Here is an 18,916-nt window from a genome sequence, read left to right as displayed (position 1 = left end):
CTACGCTTGACTTCCAACCAGATCTAGACCCAGATCCTCCTACTACGCAGCAAGCGCCAAACCCCATCACATTGAGACCTGTGCAGAACAACGCCGTAATGACAGTAATGAGAAAAAGTCATTTGTAGTCGCCAAAGCAAATCAATTAGTACAGTCATGACGAACTCGCATGAGCTATATAACTAGGAATGAAACATGAGGTCGGATATTATCCCGCTACTTACGCCAAGTAGAGTATCGCTCAGAATTTTGCATCATCTGCTATCATCCCTGCCCTTCCCAGCTTCTTCTATTCCCTGCTCAATATCGACGTCCCCAGTAATCTTCTGCGGTGGAGAAGCTTCTCCGTTGTTTGCGGGTGGGCGCGACGGGAGAGAAGAACCATTTGCACTGCGCGGGGTAGGTGATACAGCACCGCCAGCTAACCGCTGATCCAACGCCTTTAGAGCCATTGCCCTGTACAAGGAAGAATGAATGAGTTCACGCTGCGGACATGTAGCGTGCGACTCTCACCGTCTCCTTTCTGCTTCAGCTCGTGCACCTCCGGGTAGTTGGCTATATCCTCCAGATTCCACGTCAAGTCCTGACACGGGAATGAGATGGAACTTCACTGCCAACGAATATGATGTATTCGCGAGCATTGTAATGGGGGTGCTGAACGGCGGAAATGGATAAACAAACTGATGGGAACACTAGAGCAACTCGCTCACTGGATGAAAGGAGGGAACCAATTCACGAATGCAAACGTTTCACTTCTGTCCCCGTAGGCAGGTCCACCGCTGACGAGGTCGCCAGCACTTTTCTTGTAGAAGCGCAACCATATGTAGGAGACAAGCCAGCCAAATTGAATCACAATCCAAGGACATTGGAATCCGATGATACACATCACGGTCGACAACGTAACGTAGGCCATGGGCAATGTCTTAACCCCACTATACGTCAACGACGCCATCTTGTCTCTCTGAAAATTCAAGAACATTGCGCACCTTTACTCGGGCTTTCAGAACACCGAGCAACTGAACTTGGTGCTCAGGAATAATCTGCGTGAACGCAACGAGAACTGCAATTTGCAGTGCCATCTGACCATGATACTCTTGCCCGTAGCTGTTCACGACAATTCCATCATTTTCACATGGAGAGTGAAGAACCATTGCTCACAGGAAGACCGGGTATCTCAGCGCTACGAATTCCAGCCAATTTAGACCGAAGGCGATGACGTTGGACACGGTTATGGACACCACAATGAATTTGATGGTTTCTACAGCACCCCACAATCGCTCCAAATATTTCAATGAAGCGGGAATTACGAGGAGGGTGACGATCAACTAGGAACAAGTCAGCCACGACAATCCGACGCGCAGCACTAGAGGGTTAACCTCTATAACGGTGGTTTCTACGAATGCGGAGGTGAAGAAGGTCCATGGAAAAAAGATACTTGATCCGGGAACGAGGACAAGGTATGCCGTAGAAGAACTATCACTTGTCCATCGTAGACTGTAATATAGCAGGGAGAAGGCGACAGTCGCAGCAGTGAAGGCACGCGTCACAGGTGGTACCGAGGAGATAAAGTGAAGGGGAGCAGAAGACAATATAGCCATAACGAATACAAATCCGAGGGGATAGCCTCTCGGCCAGCTGGCGACTCCAGATAGAACAGGGTGTCGGCAAGTCGGAGAGGTGTCTGCACTCGCGGTTGGCACGACCATGTCACATGTCACCGCAGGTAAGTGCGCCAACGTGACAAGGTCACAGGCAGCCTTCTTGCTCAGAAACCGTGACTGCTCAGTGAGCTTTCGCCCACTGCAGACAATGTCTGATTATAATATCCATCCTGGTGGCTCACTCAAGCTCAAGGGCGGTGTCGCTGACGGTGGCATCGTGAAAAAGTGAGTGTGATATCAGTTCTTCACTTCCATTAGGACTTACACCATATTCAGGAAGAAGTCTTCGAAATCCAAATCGAAGGAGAAGGAGAAGATAGCTGAGAGAGAACGGTTGAAGGAGGTTGAATTGCTCTTGAGGGAAGAGGAGGCCAAGGCTGAATCTCCTTCCGGGAGCAGCAGAAATTCACCGGCATTAGGGAGCAGCAGCGATAAGAAGACTGCGGCTGAGAAGAGGTTTGAAGAGGTACAGAAGAAGCGGGTGCGTCCATCCACTCATCGCTGCCCACGTATCGTTACTCATGTTTGCTGTTATCTAGCTTGCAGCCAAGGTGGCGAAATTGGCGAACAAGACGCACAAAGACCGTGTCAATGAGTTCAACAATAAGCTGGAAGCTTTAAGCGAGCACCACGACATCCCCAAAGTGAGTTCATTTGGTGACATGCCCTTGACCTTTACTGATCACGGAAACAGGTTGGACCGGGCTAATATCCGCAACGCTCTGTATCTTTGTCGTTCCGTGTCATGTTGTGTAATTTTACGCAGTCCTGGGTCGGGCTATGTTATCATACCGTTCTCGTGAAGTCTGCCTCACTTCCAACATGAGTTACATGGTTGTTTTGTCTTGAGGTGTGACGTGCTTGAGTATGGCCCTGTTTGCCATGTATTTGTTCGACGCGACGGAATTAGAATGTGTCGGGGTATAAACGTGACCGCCCCCTCGCGCATTTCACCCTCTTCCATGTTTGTTCTCTGGCGACACTAGTGCAATGGAAATGCATCAAGACTCTACTTCTGAGAAAAGGGGGCATATCTGCCCGCCTTCAAACGCGACACATCCTTCAGACCGATGGGAGTCGCTCTTCGTGTACGGGTTCATATGCAAGTTCACTCAGCTACGAAGTAAAGTTGAAGGACTGGATTCACCCATGGAGTACGTTGACTTGTGGCCTCTGGTGGCTTCGTGGATGCTCTAACTTTGTCGAAATATCCTTAGCTTCGAGGAGGCATTGCTGTCCAACGAGCCAAATCCCGTCATGACCCAGATCCTCTCGCGATTCGTGCTGAATTTGAGACCACAGACGCGTAATGTGAGGTGAGAGTATGTCTACAGGTTCTCCTCGATTCATGCGACGTCTGACCGACGTGCCGGAACCACTAGTTCGGACGTGATATCGTCCACTGTAGTCACTGTCCTCCAGGACTACCTCAAGTCGTCAGAGAGGACCGTGTTTTGGGACGAGGAATTGAAGACGAATGTTGATCCCTTTCATGGGATGGCCCAGGGCTTTTTTGCCGCTCACTGGGACCTAAAGGTTCGTACTTATGTTGAGCTCTCGTCCTCCACGACTAATTGGTGACTACACGGCGTCTCTTAGCTGAAAGTACTGCGACAGCTTGTGGAATTGCAGCTCAGTCATAGCCCAGCAGTAAAGAACATCATAGACCGTGCGTGGGGTGTTGTTCACAACAAGCACAAGAAGACAGAAACTCCCGCCGTGCCACCACCACCCGGCGACCCTCTTAGTCAGGAAGCTCTGCAACTTATCCCGCTTGGACAAGACACGGACCGCAAGCGTTACTGGGTCATCGATGGTTCGTACACGTTTTCTTTGTCCTATCGAGGACCCATATTTGCGCATATTTGCACAGTGGGCTGGTCATTTCGATCCATACTCGGCGTTTTGCGGGCCAATTCATTCCGTTGTTACCTGAGCTAACCAGCGCGTTCTCTGTTTATCCAGACTCACCACGTCTATATCTGTCCACGAACCCATGGAAGATAACCGCCACCTTCCAGACGATTGCATCGACACGAGAAGAGTACATGGCAATCGTGGATAAAGTCAAGGAATCTGCCCCTTCAGAACCAAAGCCTGGCGAACGAAGGACAAAGTTAGAGCTGGCGCATCTGGCCTTGCTCAAGGCTCTACAAGATAGAATGGAAGTCATTGACGCAGAGTTAACGGTGAGTTTTGCGTGCGATTTCAGTGAATGCAACGACGTATCAGGAACATCAACGGCCACCGGATATACGGAGATGAATAATTTTTCGGGTTGCGGAGAGTCTTCCCAATCCACGTGACTAACGTATTACATTTAGAGACTACATCGAGCTCGTAGGAAGATAGAGCAGCGTAACCTCCTCATCGCACAAGCAGAGGTGCGCGAGACCCGAACTCGACGGCGGACAACACGTCCAGATTATGCTTATATGAATGATCCGATCAGCGAGGTAAGTACCAGCTTTCACTGTGTCACCATTGTTGGGAGGGATAATGGTCTTCAGGATGACCAAGACGAATACACATACCAAGAGCAAGAAGATGACGAATACGAAGACCAAATGGAGTACGATGATTTGTCGGGCTACCGTGGCGATCCTTCCACTAGTCGACGTGCTGCCGCCGGCGCAGGGCGACGACGCTCGACACGTACGTCCAATGGTGACGGGAAGCGCACCGCTGATGAATGGGCCGAATGGCGAGGCGAACGCCGCTCAACCAGGTTGGGTGCTCCAGCGGAAACTCAGCTCGACAACGCGCTTCCCACCAGGGCACGAACGGTAGACAGCACAGTTAGCACAAACTCGGCGGAGGGAACTCCAGCGCAGGCTCCGAGCGGTTTGAAGATCAAAATTCATGGCGCCGCGGCGATGAAACCCACCGAGACGGCAGTGGAGGTTGTTGCCGGAAAGAAGAAAAGCAAGTACTGGTACTACGCAGTGGAACCAGTGGCTGCAGTCGCCTCCGCTCCCCCACCTCCAAGTGATTACGCGTCTACGTCATATCACGATGCAGGATCATCAGCTACGAATGGTTCACGGTACGGCGGGGGGTCAGAAACATCGGAAGTCAACGGGCATGACAAGAACGGAGACATGGAGTTGTACGAGAAGAGTTTAGAAGGGAGTCTCTCGCCGGCATCCAGCATGGATGAATCATGATCGTCTCGCGAATTGCACTATGATCTATCGCTTTTTCTTGCATTTGTTTTACGGCCACTTATATTCACCTCGCATTGGTTTAGTTATCGGTCACGTCGCATAGTTCCTAGCCTACTATTTAGTTCTTGTCCCCACCTTGCTGGACAATGCTAATCGCACTCTCCATGACATGTCCACTGGTGCGTTTCACGGTGAAAGCCTGGGCTGTCGATGAGTGAACGTGACGAGAACCAGGCTCACGGATTCGGAATATCGGCAAAGTCCGCCACAGAGAAAGACGCTACCGTGACATGATGACTGCCCCCAGTCGCAGGCTTACAGCTCTCCTTCGTCGACATACTCTTCCCCATTTATGCTCGCAAGATCTGCGGGGAGTGCTTTGTCAAAGCATGCGACTCCGGGCTTTCGCTCCAGAGGCTGTCTCAGATCCCACTGGAAGTCCGCCCGAGTCCTTGCTCGTTCCGCGACCTCTGTCTCGGTACCTGCCTCAGTCGACGATGCAGACATCATAGCCTTGTTTGACTATCCCTCATCTACACAAAATTCTACCTGTCACACACCCACTGGACTGTTCGGTTTTCCTGTCCTTACCACACCTTCTTCGTTCAATGCTTTAGCTGACTCCACTCTCCGTCGCGCCGAACTCCTGACCGATCGCGTACTTCGGGCACGCGAATCCCGGAGCGAGCTGTTCAAGGTGGTGAAGAACTTAGATCGGCTTAGTAACTTGCTGTGTGGGGTCATAGACCTCGCGGAGCTTATTCGGAATGCGCATCCAGACTCATCTTGGATACGGAGTGCCGAGGAGGTGTACGAGAAATTATGCGAGTTCATGAATGTACTCAATACACATGTCGGGTTGTACGAAGTGCGCATTTTAAGTCACCTTTCGCACTTGGGCGTCGAATTGAAGTCTGTTCGATCAGGTTTTACGAGCCGTACTGTCCGATGCCGATGTGGTAAAGTCCCTCAGCGTGGAAGCGCACCAGACAGCCCTCATATTCTGGCGAGACTTTGAGAAGTCTGGAATAGACCTTCCTCCCGATCAACGCAATCGTTTTGTGTCGTTATCGACAGAGATAATGCTGCTTGGCAGGCAGTTCTTGAATGGGAGTGCAAGCCCTCGGCCTCCCGCTGCTATCGCACCTTCAGAGTTGCAAGGGTTGAAGGACTTGGGAATGGGTGCCAGACTAAGACTGCAAGCCCAGGTGACACAACGAGATCTGCACGTTTACCCTGGTTCCATGCAAGCCCAGATGATTATGCGTTCTGCACCTTCGGAGGAAGCACGACGAAAGGTCTACATGGCAGGTAACACCAGTACACCCCAGCAAATTGCGATCCTGGAGAGGCTTCTGCATGCTCGCGGAGAACTTGCTCGGCTCGTAGGGAAAGAGAGCTTTGCCCACATGGCCCTGACTGACAAGATGGCAAAATCGCCAGGTGTGTCACTCCATCGCTTCTGTCTTCCGTCTAATGCCTAGTCGGATATTCGCGGTTATCGCAGAACATGTACAATATTTCCTGGATGCTATCTTGGACCACACTCGCCCGTACGCAGAGAGCGCACTGCGCGCGTTAAGCATGCGGAAGCAAGCCCATCTTAATACACCGCCATTCCCAGTCATTCAAGCATGGGATAGGGATTATTACTGCCCCCCAGAACCCCCTGCACCTCCCGTAACATTACCTCCACTAACACTCGGCACAGTCGTCATGGCACTCTCACGGCTGTTCAAAAACCTGTACGGCGTATCACTACAGCTCTCGGAAGCTGCACCTGGCGAGATCTGGGATACTGACGTGCGGAAACTCGAAGTTGTCGATGAGGAGACCGGCTTACTTGGCTGGATATACGCTGACGTCTTTGCGCGACGAGGCAAGCCAAGCGGTGCTGCACATTACACAGTACGATGTTCTCGAAGAACAGACGATGACGATGAGTTGGGGGACCTCGTACTAGCCGATGAGAATGACAAGGCGGTCGTGCAGATGTCCCGGGAGTTTGAGGCAACCCATCAACGTCGAATACCAGGGCAGGAAGGGGTGTTCCAGCTCCCAATAGTGGTGCTGGTCTGTGAGTTCTCGAGACCATCCATCCGTGGAGGGCCGACCATCTTGGAGTGGCATGAAGTGTTGACGCTATTCCACGAAATGGGCCATGCCATGCACTGTGAGTAAATTTCCGCATGACTGACCGCGTGCCTCACATGAAGTTTCATTCTATAGCGATGATCGGCCGGACAGAGTATCAGAACGTCTCCGGCACACGCTGTGCAACAGACTTCGTCGAGCTCCCCTCCATTCTCATGGAGCATTTCCTGAATTCTCCGGCAGTTCTCTCCCTCTTTGACCGTGACGGCACGGTCGACATTCGCCAGACCGGCAACCATCATGAAGATCCCTGCCGCTCCATTGATACCCATACCCAGATACTCCTCGCATCGCTCGACCAAATATATCACTCTCCAGCTGTCCTCAGTCCGAACTTCGATTCGACAGCTGCCCTAGCGAAACTATATGAGACGCGCGGCCTCATCCCCTACGTACCCGGGACGTCCTGGCAGACACAATTTGGCCATCTCTTCGGGTACGGCGCGACGTACTACTCGTACATGTTCGACCGTGCGATTGCCTCCCGCGTATGGCGCAAGCTCTTTGCGCACGACCCGCTTAATCGGGAGACGGGCGAAAAGTACAAGTGCGAGGTGTTGCGCTATGGTGGTGGGAAGGACCCGTGGACGATGGTTGGCGCGTTATTAAATGCACCAGAGCTGGAGAGCGGCGATGCCGAGGCGATGGCAGAAGTGGGTAGGTGGAAGATTGAGGATGAAGTTGCCATGCCGGGAAGGCATTGATAAAGACGGTAAGTTATATTACCACCGCGCCTAGGGGTAGTTTAGTTACCTGCGTGACGAAGCGAGGAATTCGTCAGGATGAAGAGCGTGCGTCACTCCTTGGCCGATCGGTGAAGTGCGTGTGACGTCACTTCGTTGCACGGCCGTATCGGGAGGCATCTCAGCCCCGATTTTGGGGCGTCGAGGGGTGCAGTCACCCCGCTGGACCCTCAGGACAAGCCGACAACTCAGATCTGGCACTTAATTAGAGCTCCTTGTCAAGATTTTGAGTCAATATTTGGTAACTCTGGTGACCACTGAAACACAGGGACTCCATCAATGTGCAACCCTGCCATGATGAAATATTTGAAGTGGGATTGAGCTGCGCAGAGACGTGGTCGACACCGGAAGGCTTCCGACAACATACGCTCTCAGGGTTTCGACCTAAAACAATCGGAGTCTTGTAGAGGACATACTAGAGGGTATACAGACCAACCCGGGAGAGATTCTGACCTGGACCAAGGGAGGAAGATCACAAACATTTACGAAACTATTATAGTAGCACAAGATGGGAGACAGATCGAAGCAATGCGGTACTGATACATGAGATTATGGATAAGGATACAATGTTAACAGGACAGAGCAAAGCTAAACACAGTGAATAGCAAGTGAGGGCACCAGACAGAGTCAGTACACTAGAAGGGAACCCTGGACAGGAACAAATAAATCGATGAAGGTAAATCACGCGACGACTGCAGCTTTGACCACTCTGCAGCTTCCAATCACCTATTTGGATCACAGGCTTTCGGTCGCCCAGGACCAATAGAAGGTATGGAGGAGGATCACTTAGCAGTAAGGACCTCCAAAAGTAGATCCAACTCCGAGCCTTCATCCAGTAGAGACCGTTCCAATGGAAATGCACTATAGAGATCGCTAAAGTCGAAAGCCGGGTCTAAGGCAAACGCAGATGTCGACGTTTTCGGGTCGGGAAGACCGACAGGAAGTAAAGGAGGTGTAGAAAACGGGGTTTCAATCTCGCTGTATGATGTAGAGCTTGCTTCTGAAGACAAGGAGCTAAGGGAGGACGACCGCGAGATGGTACGTGAATATGGAGTGTGAGAGAACTGGATAACGGCTGGAGGTGCCGATGGTTCAGCAGCTTGTTCGATCTTAGCTCGCTTCGGGAGAGAGGAAATGTTTCTCCTCGGCATAGACACCACGGAGGACGGAATCAATTGCGGCTTCTCTGATACATTTGGATCTGTCTTTGTACTCCTGTCGGTAGGGGCTGAGGATGGGGATGGCGACCGGGTTAATTTGGATGGTGATGGCAGGCTCGAGGACGTAGCGACGTCCGATGCCGCAGGTGGAAAGCCACGGTGGTTGATACTTGAATTGGTAGGCAGGCGTTTGGGTAGCATAGGGACCTTCCGACTTGTGCTGGATGTCTTGATACGACTTCTCGCATACGGAGTAAATCGCGCAGACATTCGATCGGGTGTAGAGGGCAAAGAAGAACGTCGGTGTGTCCTCTGTACAAGTCGAGCGGAGGGAACGATGGGAGTAGAAGAGGAAGACGCGACGACAGGAGGATGAAGTAAGGTTGGTGAGGGAACGTGCGGTAAGATAGTGGCGAAACCAACGGGAATCGACGAGTGAGAAGGTGTCGACGACGTTTTTGTCGACTCGCATTCCTTTTTCTCACTGTCGAAGATGCTCATTCTAGCAAAAAGACGTGTGAACAGAGCGAAATTGGGAGATGGCGAGCTCCAATGAACCCTTGGTAACGCCTTGCGGAACCAAGGAGATGTAAACCGTCGTGCATTTAGGCCTGATGGGAAGGGGTTATACGAGCAGAGAGGCGGGTATAGTGTGGGAAACGCATGGGGTGGAGCCTCCACATTGAAGGTGTTCCCTGGCTTTTCATCGTCGAGACCTGGCTAGTAGGTATCAGGAGTCAACGTTAGCAAAAAAAAAAGACAGACACACTCACAGATCGATGTGAACGGAGTGAGTTATCCTCAGTCATGAAATCGGCCATGACATCTGCAAGGTCTGATGGAAGACCCACGAAGGTGGTACCTTTGGTCAGTGACTTGCCCTGTTTTTTCGACCGACTTCTACGATTCTGGAACTGTGGGGAGATCAGCCTGATGCAAGAAGCAGAAGTAACTGTACACACCCAAATATTAATTTGCTTGTAATCCATGTCAGCAATAGAAGCGAGCTGCTCCTTCTCCGCTCGGGAGGGAAACGCGTTGCGCTCGAAGAATTTCTCCAAGATAGGAATAGCACCCTGAGCATCGATAAGACGGTCACATATCGGTATCGAGTAGATGTCCTATCCCACCTGGTTAAAGGGCAGACGAGTATTTTTGCGAGACGTTTCATTGAAATTTCGACTTCTGAGCTCGTCGAGACGAGATTCGACCATTCCAATAATTTTTTCAAGCCAGAGGCGTAGCATTTTCGTATACTGGGCCAGATGAACATCTCTCAACCTTGACTGCAACTTTAAATCGCCATGAGGATGTGTGACAGCACGTTGACGAAAAACGCGACAGATGCGATCGTACTGCACCTCGCATTTCGCCTTGAACTGCAATGCAGCTCGCATGTAGATCTGTGAGATACGATGAGCAGCCTTGGCATCAATTCCTAGTGCTATCAGGTGAGATGTTGGGGGCTGTGGTGTAGGAAAGTCATTCGTTGGAGTCGTGTCGTAAGATGACTCGGATGGTGGTAAAGTTGATAAGAATGAAGCTGGAAGAGATTTAACCATGCTCCGAGAGATAGCAGCAATGCGTAGCAGCGGGTCGATTCCGATGAGAGATGACATGGTTGACGATGACGCCTCTGCACTGTGCAAGTTGTGTATACGTACATAGTGTACAATAATGATTGCTGTTGTTATTGATGTGTGTGTGTGTGTGAATATGACAGCTATTGTTGCTCGGCGTAATCCGAGGCCATGTACACATAGCACTGAGCCTAATTAATCCATAGTCGCTCCACACTACTGTTTTTCTCTGCAGGAATTTTCATGGACGTCAACACTAGTATTCGGCAGAGGCTGCTCAAAGTCGAGGAGCGTTTCCTCTTGGCTGTCGCAGCCGGATCGGATGCACTTGAAGACTTCAATTCTTTCTGGACGACGCTGTCTCACGATGCTGGGATTACCCTGCAGTCCTCCGACGTTGACGACCAGCTCAAATCTCTGATGAACGCGACTTCTTGTAGGATCGCCTTTCTGGCTGAAAGCTGGTGTCAATTAGAAGAGGTTGAGTGCCAAAACAAGTCTACTTTGATGGACGAACTGGATGCGCTTTTTTCCCAGTCGGTGTTGGAGGACGTACCGCGACAGGCTTACACTCTCCAAGGCACAAGTGATTTCGGTGAGGGTGATTTTTCATCATTTCACTGCGGATAGAAAATTCAGAACCATGTGTTGCCAGCAGCAACTCACGAATATGACCACAATACCATATCCTCCTCCTCTCTTGACAGTTCGTTGCCTTACAGGGATATCGAGTCCGATGTCCAATCCTCTGTGGAGTCGAATGACGCATTTGTCTCGATTAATGCGGATATGCCTGACCTGCCAGACTTTGTAGCGTCACCAGGGGATACCGCAAAGTCTGCAGTCCGACATCTGAGACAGCTGTCCTCATCTCCCGTATCTCGCACACCGTCTCTCGTTTCATGCTCTTCGTCTGACGAAAGTGACGATGAGGATATACCTCCGGAGCCTATAGCAGGTCGCAAGCGAAGCAGCAGCGCGTTGAACGACAAGGAAGATGTTGGCACATCCAGTGACGCTCCATGCAAAAAAATCCGGTATGTTATTTAAGTATGGATGGATGATGTAAGGCTGACGGAGGCGTAAGGTCCGAGCGCAGAACAACTTACTCACTTTACGAGACGAACATCGGTTCATTTGATTTCCTTGGCCCATCTCTTCTAAAGCCTGAGATCACATCGGGCGATTCCCTACCCAGCAAATTATCCAAAAGTTTCCAAGGTTCACTCGCATCCTGTATTCGCTGTATACCTCCAGCGGAGCCGAACGCAAGTCTGCTGAGTGTAGACATATCGGAGACGCCCGTCTCTCCTACCACTCTGCGAAGAAAGCGCCGGCTTTCAGATGGGGGTACGGACGTCCAGCCATTTAAACGACGTCGAGGCCCGCGTGCCTCTCCTCGGCCACAGACAGTCTCGGATCCGTTGCCAATAACAAGTGTGAATTACGAACAAAATTTCAGCATTGATCGGTGGTTCGAGTCAAATTTCGATGTACCGGAACCGATATCGATATCAGTATTAAGCCCATCTACTCCAGTGGATATACGCCTGTTCGACGATTGGAGCTCGGTGAATACTGGTTCGCAGTGCGACCTATCATTACCGGCGTGGCAGAGATCGAGTAAGCTGCATATTATATGCCACTTTGCTACCATATTGACCACACATCGTAGTTCCCGCTGTTGATGACATACTGTTACCCGCGGATGTTCCTCTGCATGGTGACCTTTCAATTCCGACAGGCCTATCCCCAGATCTTTCTTCAAGTGGAGATGACGCTGCGGACATTTTGAAACTCGCGATAAACAGCCTATCGTCGGCAACTGTCAATAGTAGTGAAGATGTGGTTAGATTCGACTTTGAAGAAATTCCTCCCTCTCCACCTGCTGAGTGTCCTGCGGTTTCTCGTCAATCGATAGACGTATCTGGCATCATTCCTGATTCGACGCACTCAGTGAACTCGTCGTCAGAGCCAGACATATTTTCAGTGGACGGGTATTCGCCGTCGAATTCGAGTGTGGCACCTGCATCGCGGTCCTCTCGCAGCACTCCGCCTCCTCTGTACATCGCACCGCCATCATTTACCGACGGCGTAGATGCAAGTCCATTGGCGTCTGCGACGTGGGACCAGTACTGGGACCCATACTGGGATCCTTTCGAGGAGCTGGCGGATGCTGCGCTCCAGGGACCTCCTCCGCCCTATCACAGATTCGCGAGTATCTGGGAAGAAGTGAAGATATCAGAATCGAAGGTGTCTGACTATACCAGTCTTTTTTCGGGTGACAATTCTTCCCCCGCCGAGGCTCCACAGTGTTCGCAGCCTACACCCGCGAAGCTGAAAAAATGTGAGGACAAAACTGGCCGGATAGAAGCTGTCAGAGAGGCTGCGGAGTACGTATTCGATTCTGGTTTTGTCTATGTCAGATCTGATCGCGCCTTTGTTCAGGGCATGAGTCTACCGAGTTGCCAACAACGTTGTGTTCCTCGTGCCATTTATTGTTATCTTTTGTCGCCTTTGTGTTTGATCTCACTTCCGACTTGCTCTTGATCTCACCCGGCTGTTCATATACTCCGGCCATCTCTTTGGCAGCATCGTGTTCTTCTGACTTCGCTATCGCCTCATATACCTCGCTCTCCTGTATACCTCGCGCTCGTATTATTTTCTCATGTTCTGTTCTACTGCGATCTCCTAATACTCGCCTTTTCTATTCTTTATCGGCAACTATGGACGGATTTGGAAACAATCGATGACAGATTCAGAGATGCTGACTATATGCTACGAAGGCAACCTAAGACCATATCCAAGATGAGTGAGACTGTAAAAGATGATTTTCAGGACTGCAGAATTATCTGGCCCTGACACAACCTGCGAGCAACGCTTTCTGGAGTTTGCTGCATAGGCCGATCAGGCACGTGATGTGCTGTTCCGACGCGTCTGTAAATCGCGTCACGGGGCCGTCGAGTGCGTCGTGTTTAGTTCGGAAGTGGATGCCTTCCCGTAGGATTTGGAGCACTTCTAAATCACAAAGCGGACTGCGAAACACTGTGTCGGAACAGCAGGATTTGTGAAACCATAGCGTCGTGTTGGAAAGTAGCGCCCAAATTTCTGGAGCTCCAGAAATTAGGGAGCGCCCAAGGGCAGACAAGCCGAGGGCATGATTACAAAGAAAGACAAAGAAGGAAATTTGCTTATATAAAGTGGAGCGTCTAGAACTGTATATATACAGAAATCTATTTTAGGACGCGTAATCACGCGCCCCGACGCATCTTGACCCGCCATCACTACCTTCCTATTTGGGAACTAAGGCGCGATTTCTAACAGGTTATGAGCCCCGGCTCTAGCCAATAAATACTTGGATAACAACAGCCCCTATTGTGGCTACAAAAATTGTTACCCCCTTACTAGTACGAGAACAAATAATGTCGACCAGTGCTGATAATACGAGCAATAGCAATGCTTACCGGATCCCGCTCCTGAAGGAAGACAATTGGCTCCCGTGGAAGCGCCGCGTCGAGGCCATCCTTAATGATAAGGGTCTCCAGGAGTATGTGACCGGAAAGACACCGAAGCCGCAGCCGAGTAATGACCCGGCCAATAGGGCAGCGAGAGAGGCGGAGATTAGCGCCTGGGGAGAGAAGGACCTCAAGGCCCAGAACGTAATTGTGCTATCGCTGGGAGATTCCCAGATGGTGCACATCGCTGGAGCTGAGACGGCACGGGCCATGTGGGAGCAGCTTCGCACAGTCAAGGAACAGCGTGGACAGCATGGAATTCTCGCGCTGTGCCGGCGTTTTTACCGGATGCAAGCCAAGGAAGAAGATAATATCTCCAGTCACATTACACAGCTACGACAGATCCAGGAACAACTCCACCTAATGGGGAAGGTTGTTTCTGACGAGGATTTCCGGCTCATTCTGGCTACCTCATTACCGGAGAGCTGGGACTCTTTCCTCAGCTCTTACTTTGGCGCCGTGGGCGGCAATGTTGGCGCCGAAGGTGCTGACAATGTGCGCCCTCAGCTTACATCACAAGAATTGATTGCCATCATTTTTGATGAAAATAGGCGAAGGCACGAGCGTGGCGAGCGCGGTCAATCCTCGGACCAAGCCATGGTTGCCAAAGGAAAGAAGCGCCCCTTTGGGGAATACAAAAAATGTTCGATCTGCGGAAAGCCGGGACATCTTGGTAACGAGTGTCGGCACCGCGACAAGGTCAAATGTATGAATTGCGGAAAATTCGGGCATAAGGCCACGGATTGTTGGGCTAAAGGCGGCGGCAAAGCCGGACAGGGCCCGCCGATGAAACGGCAAAAGATGGAACGTGCTTACGAAGCGCGCGAGGTCGAATCGAAAGAGGATGAGGCAAAAATAGCCTACGATAATGATAGCGACACTGTATCTCTCGGATCTGATGGCGAAATCGCTTCTTTCTATGAGTGGTTTGCCGACTCCGGGACAACTTCGCACATTACAAATCGTTGTGAAGTCTTCGCGACCTATCAGGCGCTCGAAGATCACACGATCATGGGCATCGGACCGCAACCAACGCAGGCATTGGGCCGCGGTACGGTCGATGTCGAAAGTGAAGTAGGAGACCGGAAAGTGAAATTCCGTCTCCACGGTGTACTGTATGCGCCGACAGCACCCAATAGCCTCCTCTCCATCATGCGTTTGGACGACACGGGAGGAAGAGTACTTATGGGTAATAGTCGTGCAATACTAATAGATAAAAATAAACACACTCTTGCTATAGGCAAGAAAAATGGACGACTATATTCATTGAAATTGCGTCCAATAGTTCCGCAACCTGTGCGAACCTATACTGCTAAGGAATACGGCCCGCATACCTGGGAAGAGTGGCACAAGATCTATGACCATATCGGGAAACCAGCGCTTATGCGATTATATCGCGAAGGGCTTGTTGATGGCCTAGAAATCTCGCCAAGCCCAGATGAAATTAATTGCGAGGCGTGCATCCAAGCAAAGGCAACGCGGAAGCCATTTCCCAAAGAGACGGACGAATGCAACAAGGTACCCGGAGAATTAACACACACGGATGTGTGGGGACCTGCGCAGACAGCCGCTCTACAAGGGTGGAAATATTTTATTACATTTACCGATGATTACAGTCGTCGAAGTACAGTACTATTTATGAGGCATAAAGATGAAGTAACAGAAAAGGTAAAGAATTATATTACCTATATCGAGCACAAGTTTGGAAATAAACCCTTGCGACTCAGGCTCGACAACGGTCGAGAATATATGAACACCGAATTAATTAACTGGTGTCAAATGAAAGGGATCGAGATGGGTCCGACTGTGCCGTACTCACCATCCCAGAATGGAGTCTCTGAGAGATTGAATCGCACACTGCTTGGACTAGCGCGCGCGATGATCTATGCGAGAGATCTACCTCGTTATCTTTGGGCTGAAGCGATTGCTCACGCAGTCTATATTAAAAATAGATCGCCTACCCAGGCGTTAAATGGGGCAACTCCCGAAGAAAAATGGAATGGGACGAAACCAAATATCTCGTACCTACAAGAATTCGGTTCCCCCGTATGGGTCCTCACGGAGGATGCAACACTATCAAAGCTAGCGCCCCGTGCCAACAAGTATATTTTTGTTGGATACATGGACGGACCCAAAGCCATCAAATATTATGATGCGCATATGCGCCAGATTAAAATCTCGCGTAATTTCCAATTTTCTTCGAATTCCCCGGACCATTTGCCCGGCAACGCGCCTCACGTGCCACAAGAGCAAATAGGATCCGACATACCTATCCTCACAGCACAGCGTGAGGGGGAGCAAAATATATTTCCGGGCACTTTATCTAGCAATGCGTCAGACGTGCCGCATGCGGAAAGGAGACCCGAAGTCCCAAACCTCACAACGACCGCAGACGTGCAGCGCGAGGGGGAGTTAGGAACTTCCACGCCACAGTCACCTGCCAAAAATCCGCGAAAGCGCAGACAGGATGATGATCCTGATCAACGCGAGGAAAGCGGGACGGACGCACCAAGCCAGCCCAGACAAACCAGAAGAAAGACAGTTCGGCATGATTACCGTCTAATGCACGACCCAGAGGCAGACGAAGATCTGGATAATGATCCAGATAAATCAAATGCCGAATTAGTCTATATTGCGATGAGCGCCCACGGAAATGTGGATGCGGACGAGCCAAAGACGCTCAGTGATGCCAAGAGATCACTCGAGTGGCCCAAATGGGAACAGGCAGTCCAGACGGAACTCAATCAACTACAGGGTATGGAGACTTGGGAGTTAGTGGAACCTCCCGAAGATCGAAAACCCGTAGGAAATAAATGGGTTCTAGTTAAGAAAACAAACAAAGAGGGTGAAATAATCAAATACAAAGCCCGCCTGGTTGCGAAGGGATATTCTCAAATCCCAGGCATGGACTATACCGAGACGTTCGCGCCCGTAGTCCGCCTCGAAACCATTCGAGCTATCCTCGGGCTAGCCGCAATCTTAGATTGGGAGATCGGACAGATGGACGTGAAAGGCGCCTATCTTAATGGAACTCTCAAAGAAGAAGTGTATATGCGGCAACCCGAAGGATACAGCGATGGAACATACCGCGTATGTAAATTAAAGAAAACCCTCTACGGGCTAAAGCAGTCTGGCCGAGAATGGAATATCGTGCTGAACCGCAAGTTACTAGACGCGGGATTCAAGCACCTATTCTCGGATCCATGTGCGTACATTCGGATCAAAGGTGATAAGATAGAAATCGTCACCGTTTGGGTAGACGACCTATTAATATTCACCAATGGTTGCGCACTGATGGACCAATTGAAGAGGGAACTCCGAAATATGTTCGAAGTTACCGACCTTGGCGAACCCCGAAAAATTGTGGGGATAGAAATTGAGAGAGACCGTTCAAAGCGGACAATCAAAATCTCTCAGACAAAATATATTGAGTCTATCCTACACAAGAATGGGCTTACGAACGCCAACACGGTCGGGATGCCTCTTGATCCAAATACAGTGCTTGAAAAAGAAGAACCCGAAACTGATGACGAATGCGACCGAGACAACGGATATGCATCGCTCGTTGGATCACTGATGTACGTGGCAATTGCCATGAGACCAGACATTGCTCACGCCGTGCAACGGCTTAGCTCATTTACTGCCAATCCCAGAATGGCTCATTGGACTGCTGCTAAACGCGTCCTCCGCTATCTATCCGGAACGCGAGAACTTGGAATAATCTACGGGCCAATTGCAGATGTCAAGCCCGAAGATCAATCCATATTTGTGGGCTACTCAGATGCAGACTATGCGAACGATATCCGAGATCGCAAATCAATCTCGGGATATTTATTTAAATTAGGAAATGGCACGATCACGTGGAGCTCAAAGAAGCAAACCACGGTCGCGTCATCCACCACGGAAGCCGAATACATGGCATCCGCCGAAGCGGCAAAAGAAGCCGTATGGCTCCGAACACTATTCAAAGAAATAGGTTTCGAGCAACAAGATCCTACAATTTTATTCGAGGATAATACAGCGGCGATCTCAATCGCACGTGATCCCCAATTCCACACGAAATCAAAACATTTTGATGTAAAGCATTATTATGTGTGCAAAAAATTGAGGGATAAATATATTGATATCCACTACTGTCCCACGGAGGACATGATAGCGGATATCCTAACAAAGTCACTCCCTAAGCCGAGGCACGAGAAGCTCACAAAGAAGCTCAGAATGCCCATCGGCTTGAGGGGGAGTGTTGGAAAGTAGCGCCCAAATTTCTGGAGCTCCAGAAATTAGGGAGCGCCCAAGGGCAGACAAGCCAAGGGCATGATTACAAAGAAAGACAAAGAAGGAAATTTGCTTATATAAAGTGGAGCGTCTAGAACTGTATATATACAGAAATCTATTTTAGGACGCGTAATCACGCGCCCCGACGCATCTTGACCCGCCATCACTACCTTCCTATTTGGGAACTAAGGCGCGATTTCTAACATGTCGCAACATGATGATGATCAAACCAAGTTCTAGAGGGTCGGAGGACGAGCGGCAGCATGATGTAAGCAATATGCAGCACCAAATATAGGCAAAGATGGGCATTGCGAGTGGGCGGAGATCGAAATCAGCGTTTAGAGAGACGTTTAGAATCTGGAAGGGGGGGTCAACCCCCCCTTCCAGATATAAGGTTTAGAAAGAGCTCACTTTGCTCTCACGGTATGCGGAGATCAATTTGCTGACATGCCGGCCTGATTTAGAGACGAAATTTAGTTTAGAACTGTTGAGAATAATGGATAAATTCCCAAGTGATATCGCGATGATGTCTCGGATGAAGGGAAGACCCGATTACTTAGCCGGGTTCCTGAAATAGATTTCTTTATATACATTCTATATAAAGTTCCCTTACATAATCATTCCCCGCTGTGGCGGGATCGCTTCCTCCGGGTATTCCCAA

General features: G+C 50.2%; 7 protein-coding genes across 7 annotated transcripts; 5 read left to right on the top strand and 2 right to left on the bottom strand.

Annotated features, from left to right (window-relative positions):
* Nucleotides 1–254: 254 nt before the first annotated feature.
* On the bottom strand, nucleotides 255–1,598 carry SCP_0106130 (hypothetical protein; the record flags this gene model as incomplete). Its single annotated transcript, XM_027752843.1, has 6 exons — nucleotides 255–456; nucleotides 514–654; nucleotides 711–922; nucleotides 987–1,104; nucleotides 1,159–1,325; nucleotides 1,377–1,598. 6 exons carry the CDS (start codon nucleotides 1,596–1,598, stop codon nucleotides 255–257), a joined length of 1,062 nt encoding a protein of 353 aa, XP_027608644.1.
* A 211-nt stretch (nucleotides 1,599–1,809) lies between these two features.
* SCP_0106120 (hypothetical protein) lies at nucleotides 1,810–2,370 on the top strand (the record flags this gene model as incomplete). The annotated part of the gene is made up of 4 exons (XM_027752842.1): nucleotides 1,810–1,886; nucleotides 1,938–2,142; nucleotides 2,201–2,305; nucleotides 2,356–2,370. 4 exons carry the CDS (start codon nucleotides 1,810–1,812, stop codon nucleotides 2,368–2,370), a joined length of 402 nt encoding a protein of 133 aa, XP_027608643.1.
* A 281-nt stretch (nucleotides 2,371–2,651) lies between these two features.
* Nucleotides 2,652–4,828, top strand: SCP_0106110 (hypothetical protein; the record flags this gene model as incomplete). The annotated part of the gene is made up of 7 exons (XM_027752841.1): nucleotides 2,652–2,815; nucleotides 2,879–2,977; nucleotides 3,044–3,197; nucleotides 3,261–3,477; nucleotides 3,627–3,850; nucleotides 3,986–4,117; nucleotides 4,172–4,828. The coding sequence occupies 7 exons, from the start codon at nucleotides 2,652–2,654 to the stop codon at nucleotides 4,826–4,828; spliced, it is 1,647 nt and encodes a 548-aa protein (XP_027608642.1).
* Nucleotides 4,829–5,180: 352 nt separating this feature from the next.
* On the top strand, nucleotides 5,181–7,686 carry SCP_0106100 (Mitochondrial intermediate peptidase; the record flags this gene model as incomplete). The annotated part of the gene is made up of 4 exons (XM_027752840.1): nucleotides 5,181–5,696; nucleotides 5,755–6,271; nucleotides 6,336–7,001; nucleotides 7,058–7,686. The coding sequence occupies 4 exons, from the start codon at nucleotides 5,181–5,183 to the stop codon at nucleotides 7,684–7,686; spliced, it is 2,328 nt and encodes a 775-aa protein (XP_027608641.1).
* Nucleotides 7,687–8,507: 821 nt separating this feature from the next.
* Nucleotides 8,508–10,447, bottom strand: SCP_0106090 (hypothetical protein; the record flags this gene model as incomplete). Its single annotated transcript, XM_027752839.1, has 4 exons — nucleotides 8,508–9,605; nucleotides 9,659–9,799; nucleotides 9,848–9,961; nucleotides 10,016–10,447. The coding sequence occupies 4 exons, from the start codon at nucleotides 10,445–10,447 to the stop codon at nucleotides 8,508–8,510; spliced, it is 1,785 nt and encodes a 594-aa protein (XP_027608640.1).
* Nucleotides 10,448–10,708: 261 nt separating this feature from the next.
* On the top strand, nucleotides 10,709–12,920 carry SCP_0106080 (hypothetical protein; the record flags this gene model as incomplete). Its single annotated transcript, XM_027752838.1, has 5 exons — nucleotides 10,709–11,060; nucleotides 11,121–11,502; nucleotides 11,553–12,088; nucleotides 12,141–12,858; nucleotides 12,914–12,920. The coding sequence occupies 5 exons, from the start codon at nucleotides 10,709–10,711 to the stop codon at nucleotides 12,918–12,920; spliced, it is 1,995 nt and encodes a 664-aa protein (XP_027608639.1).
* Nucleotides 12,921–13,887: 967 nt separating this feature from the next.
* SCP_0106070 (hypothetical protein) lies at nucleotides 13,888–18,234 on the top strand (the record flags this gene model as incomplete). Its single annotated transcript, XM_027752837.1, has 1 exon — nucleotides 13,888–18,234. One exon carries the CDS (start codon nucleotides 13,888–13,890, stop codon nucleotides 18,232–18,234), a length of 4,347 nt encoding a protein of 1,448 aa, XP_027608638.1.
* Between the last annotated feature and the right edge of the window lie 682 nt (nucleotides 18,235–18,916).

The sequence above is a fragment of the Sparassis crispa genome, assembly GCF_003851025.1.
Source record: "Sparassis crispa DNA, contig_000000F, whole genome shotgun sequence".
NCBI lineage: Eukaryota > Fungi > Basidiomycota > Agaricomycetes > Polyporales > Sparassidaceae > Sparassis > Sparassis crispa.
This window is presented reverse-complemented; position numbering and strand designations above follow the sequence as displayed.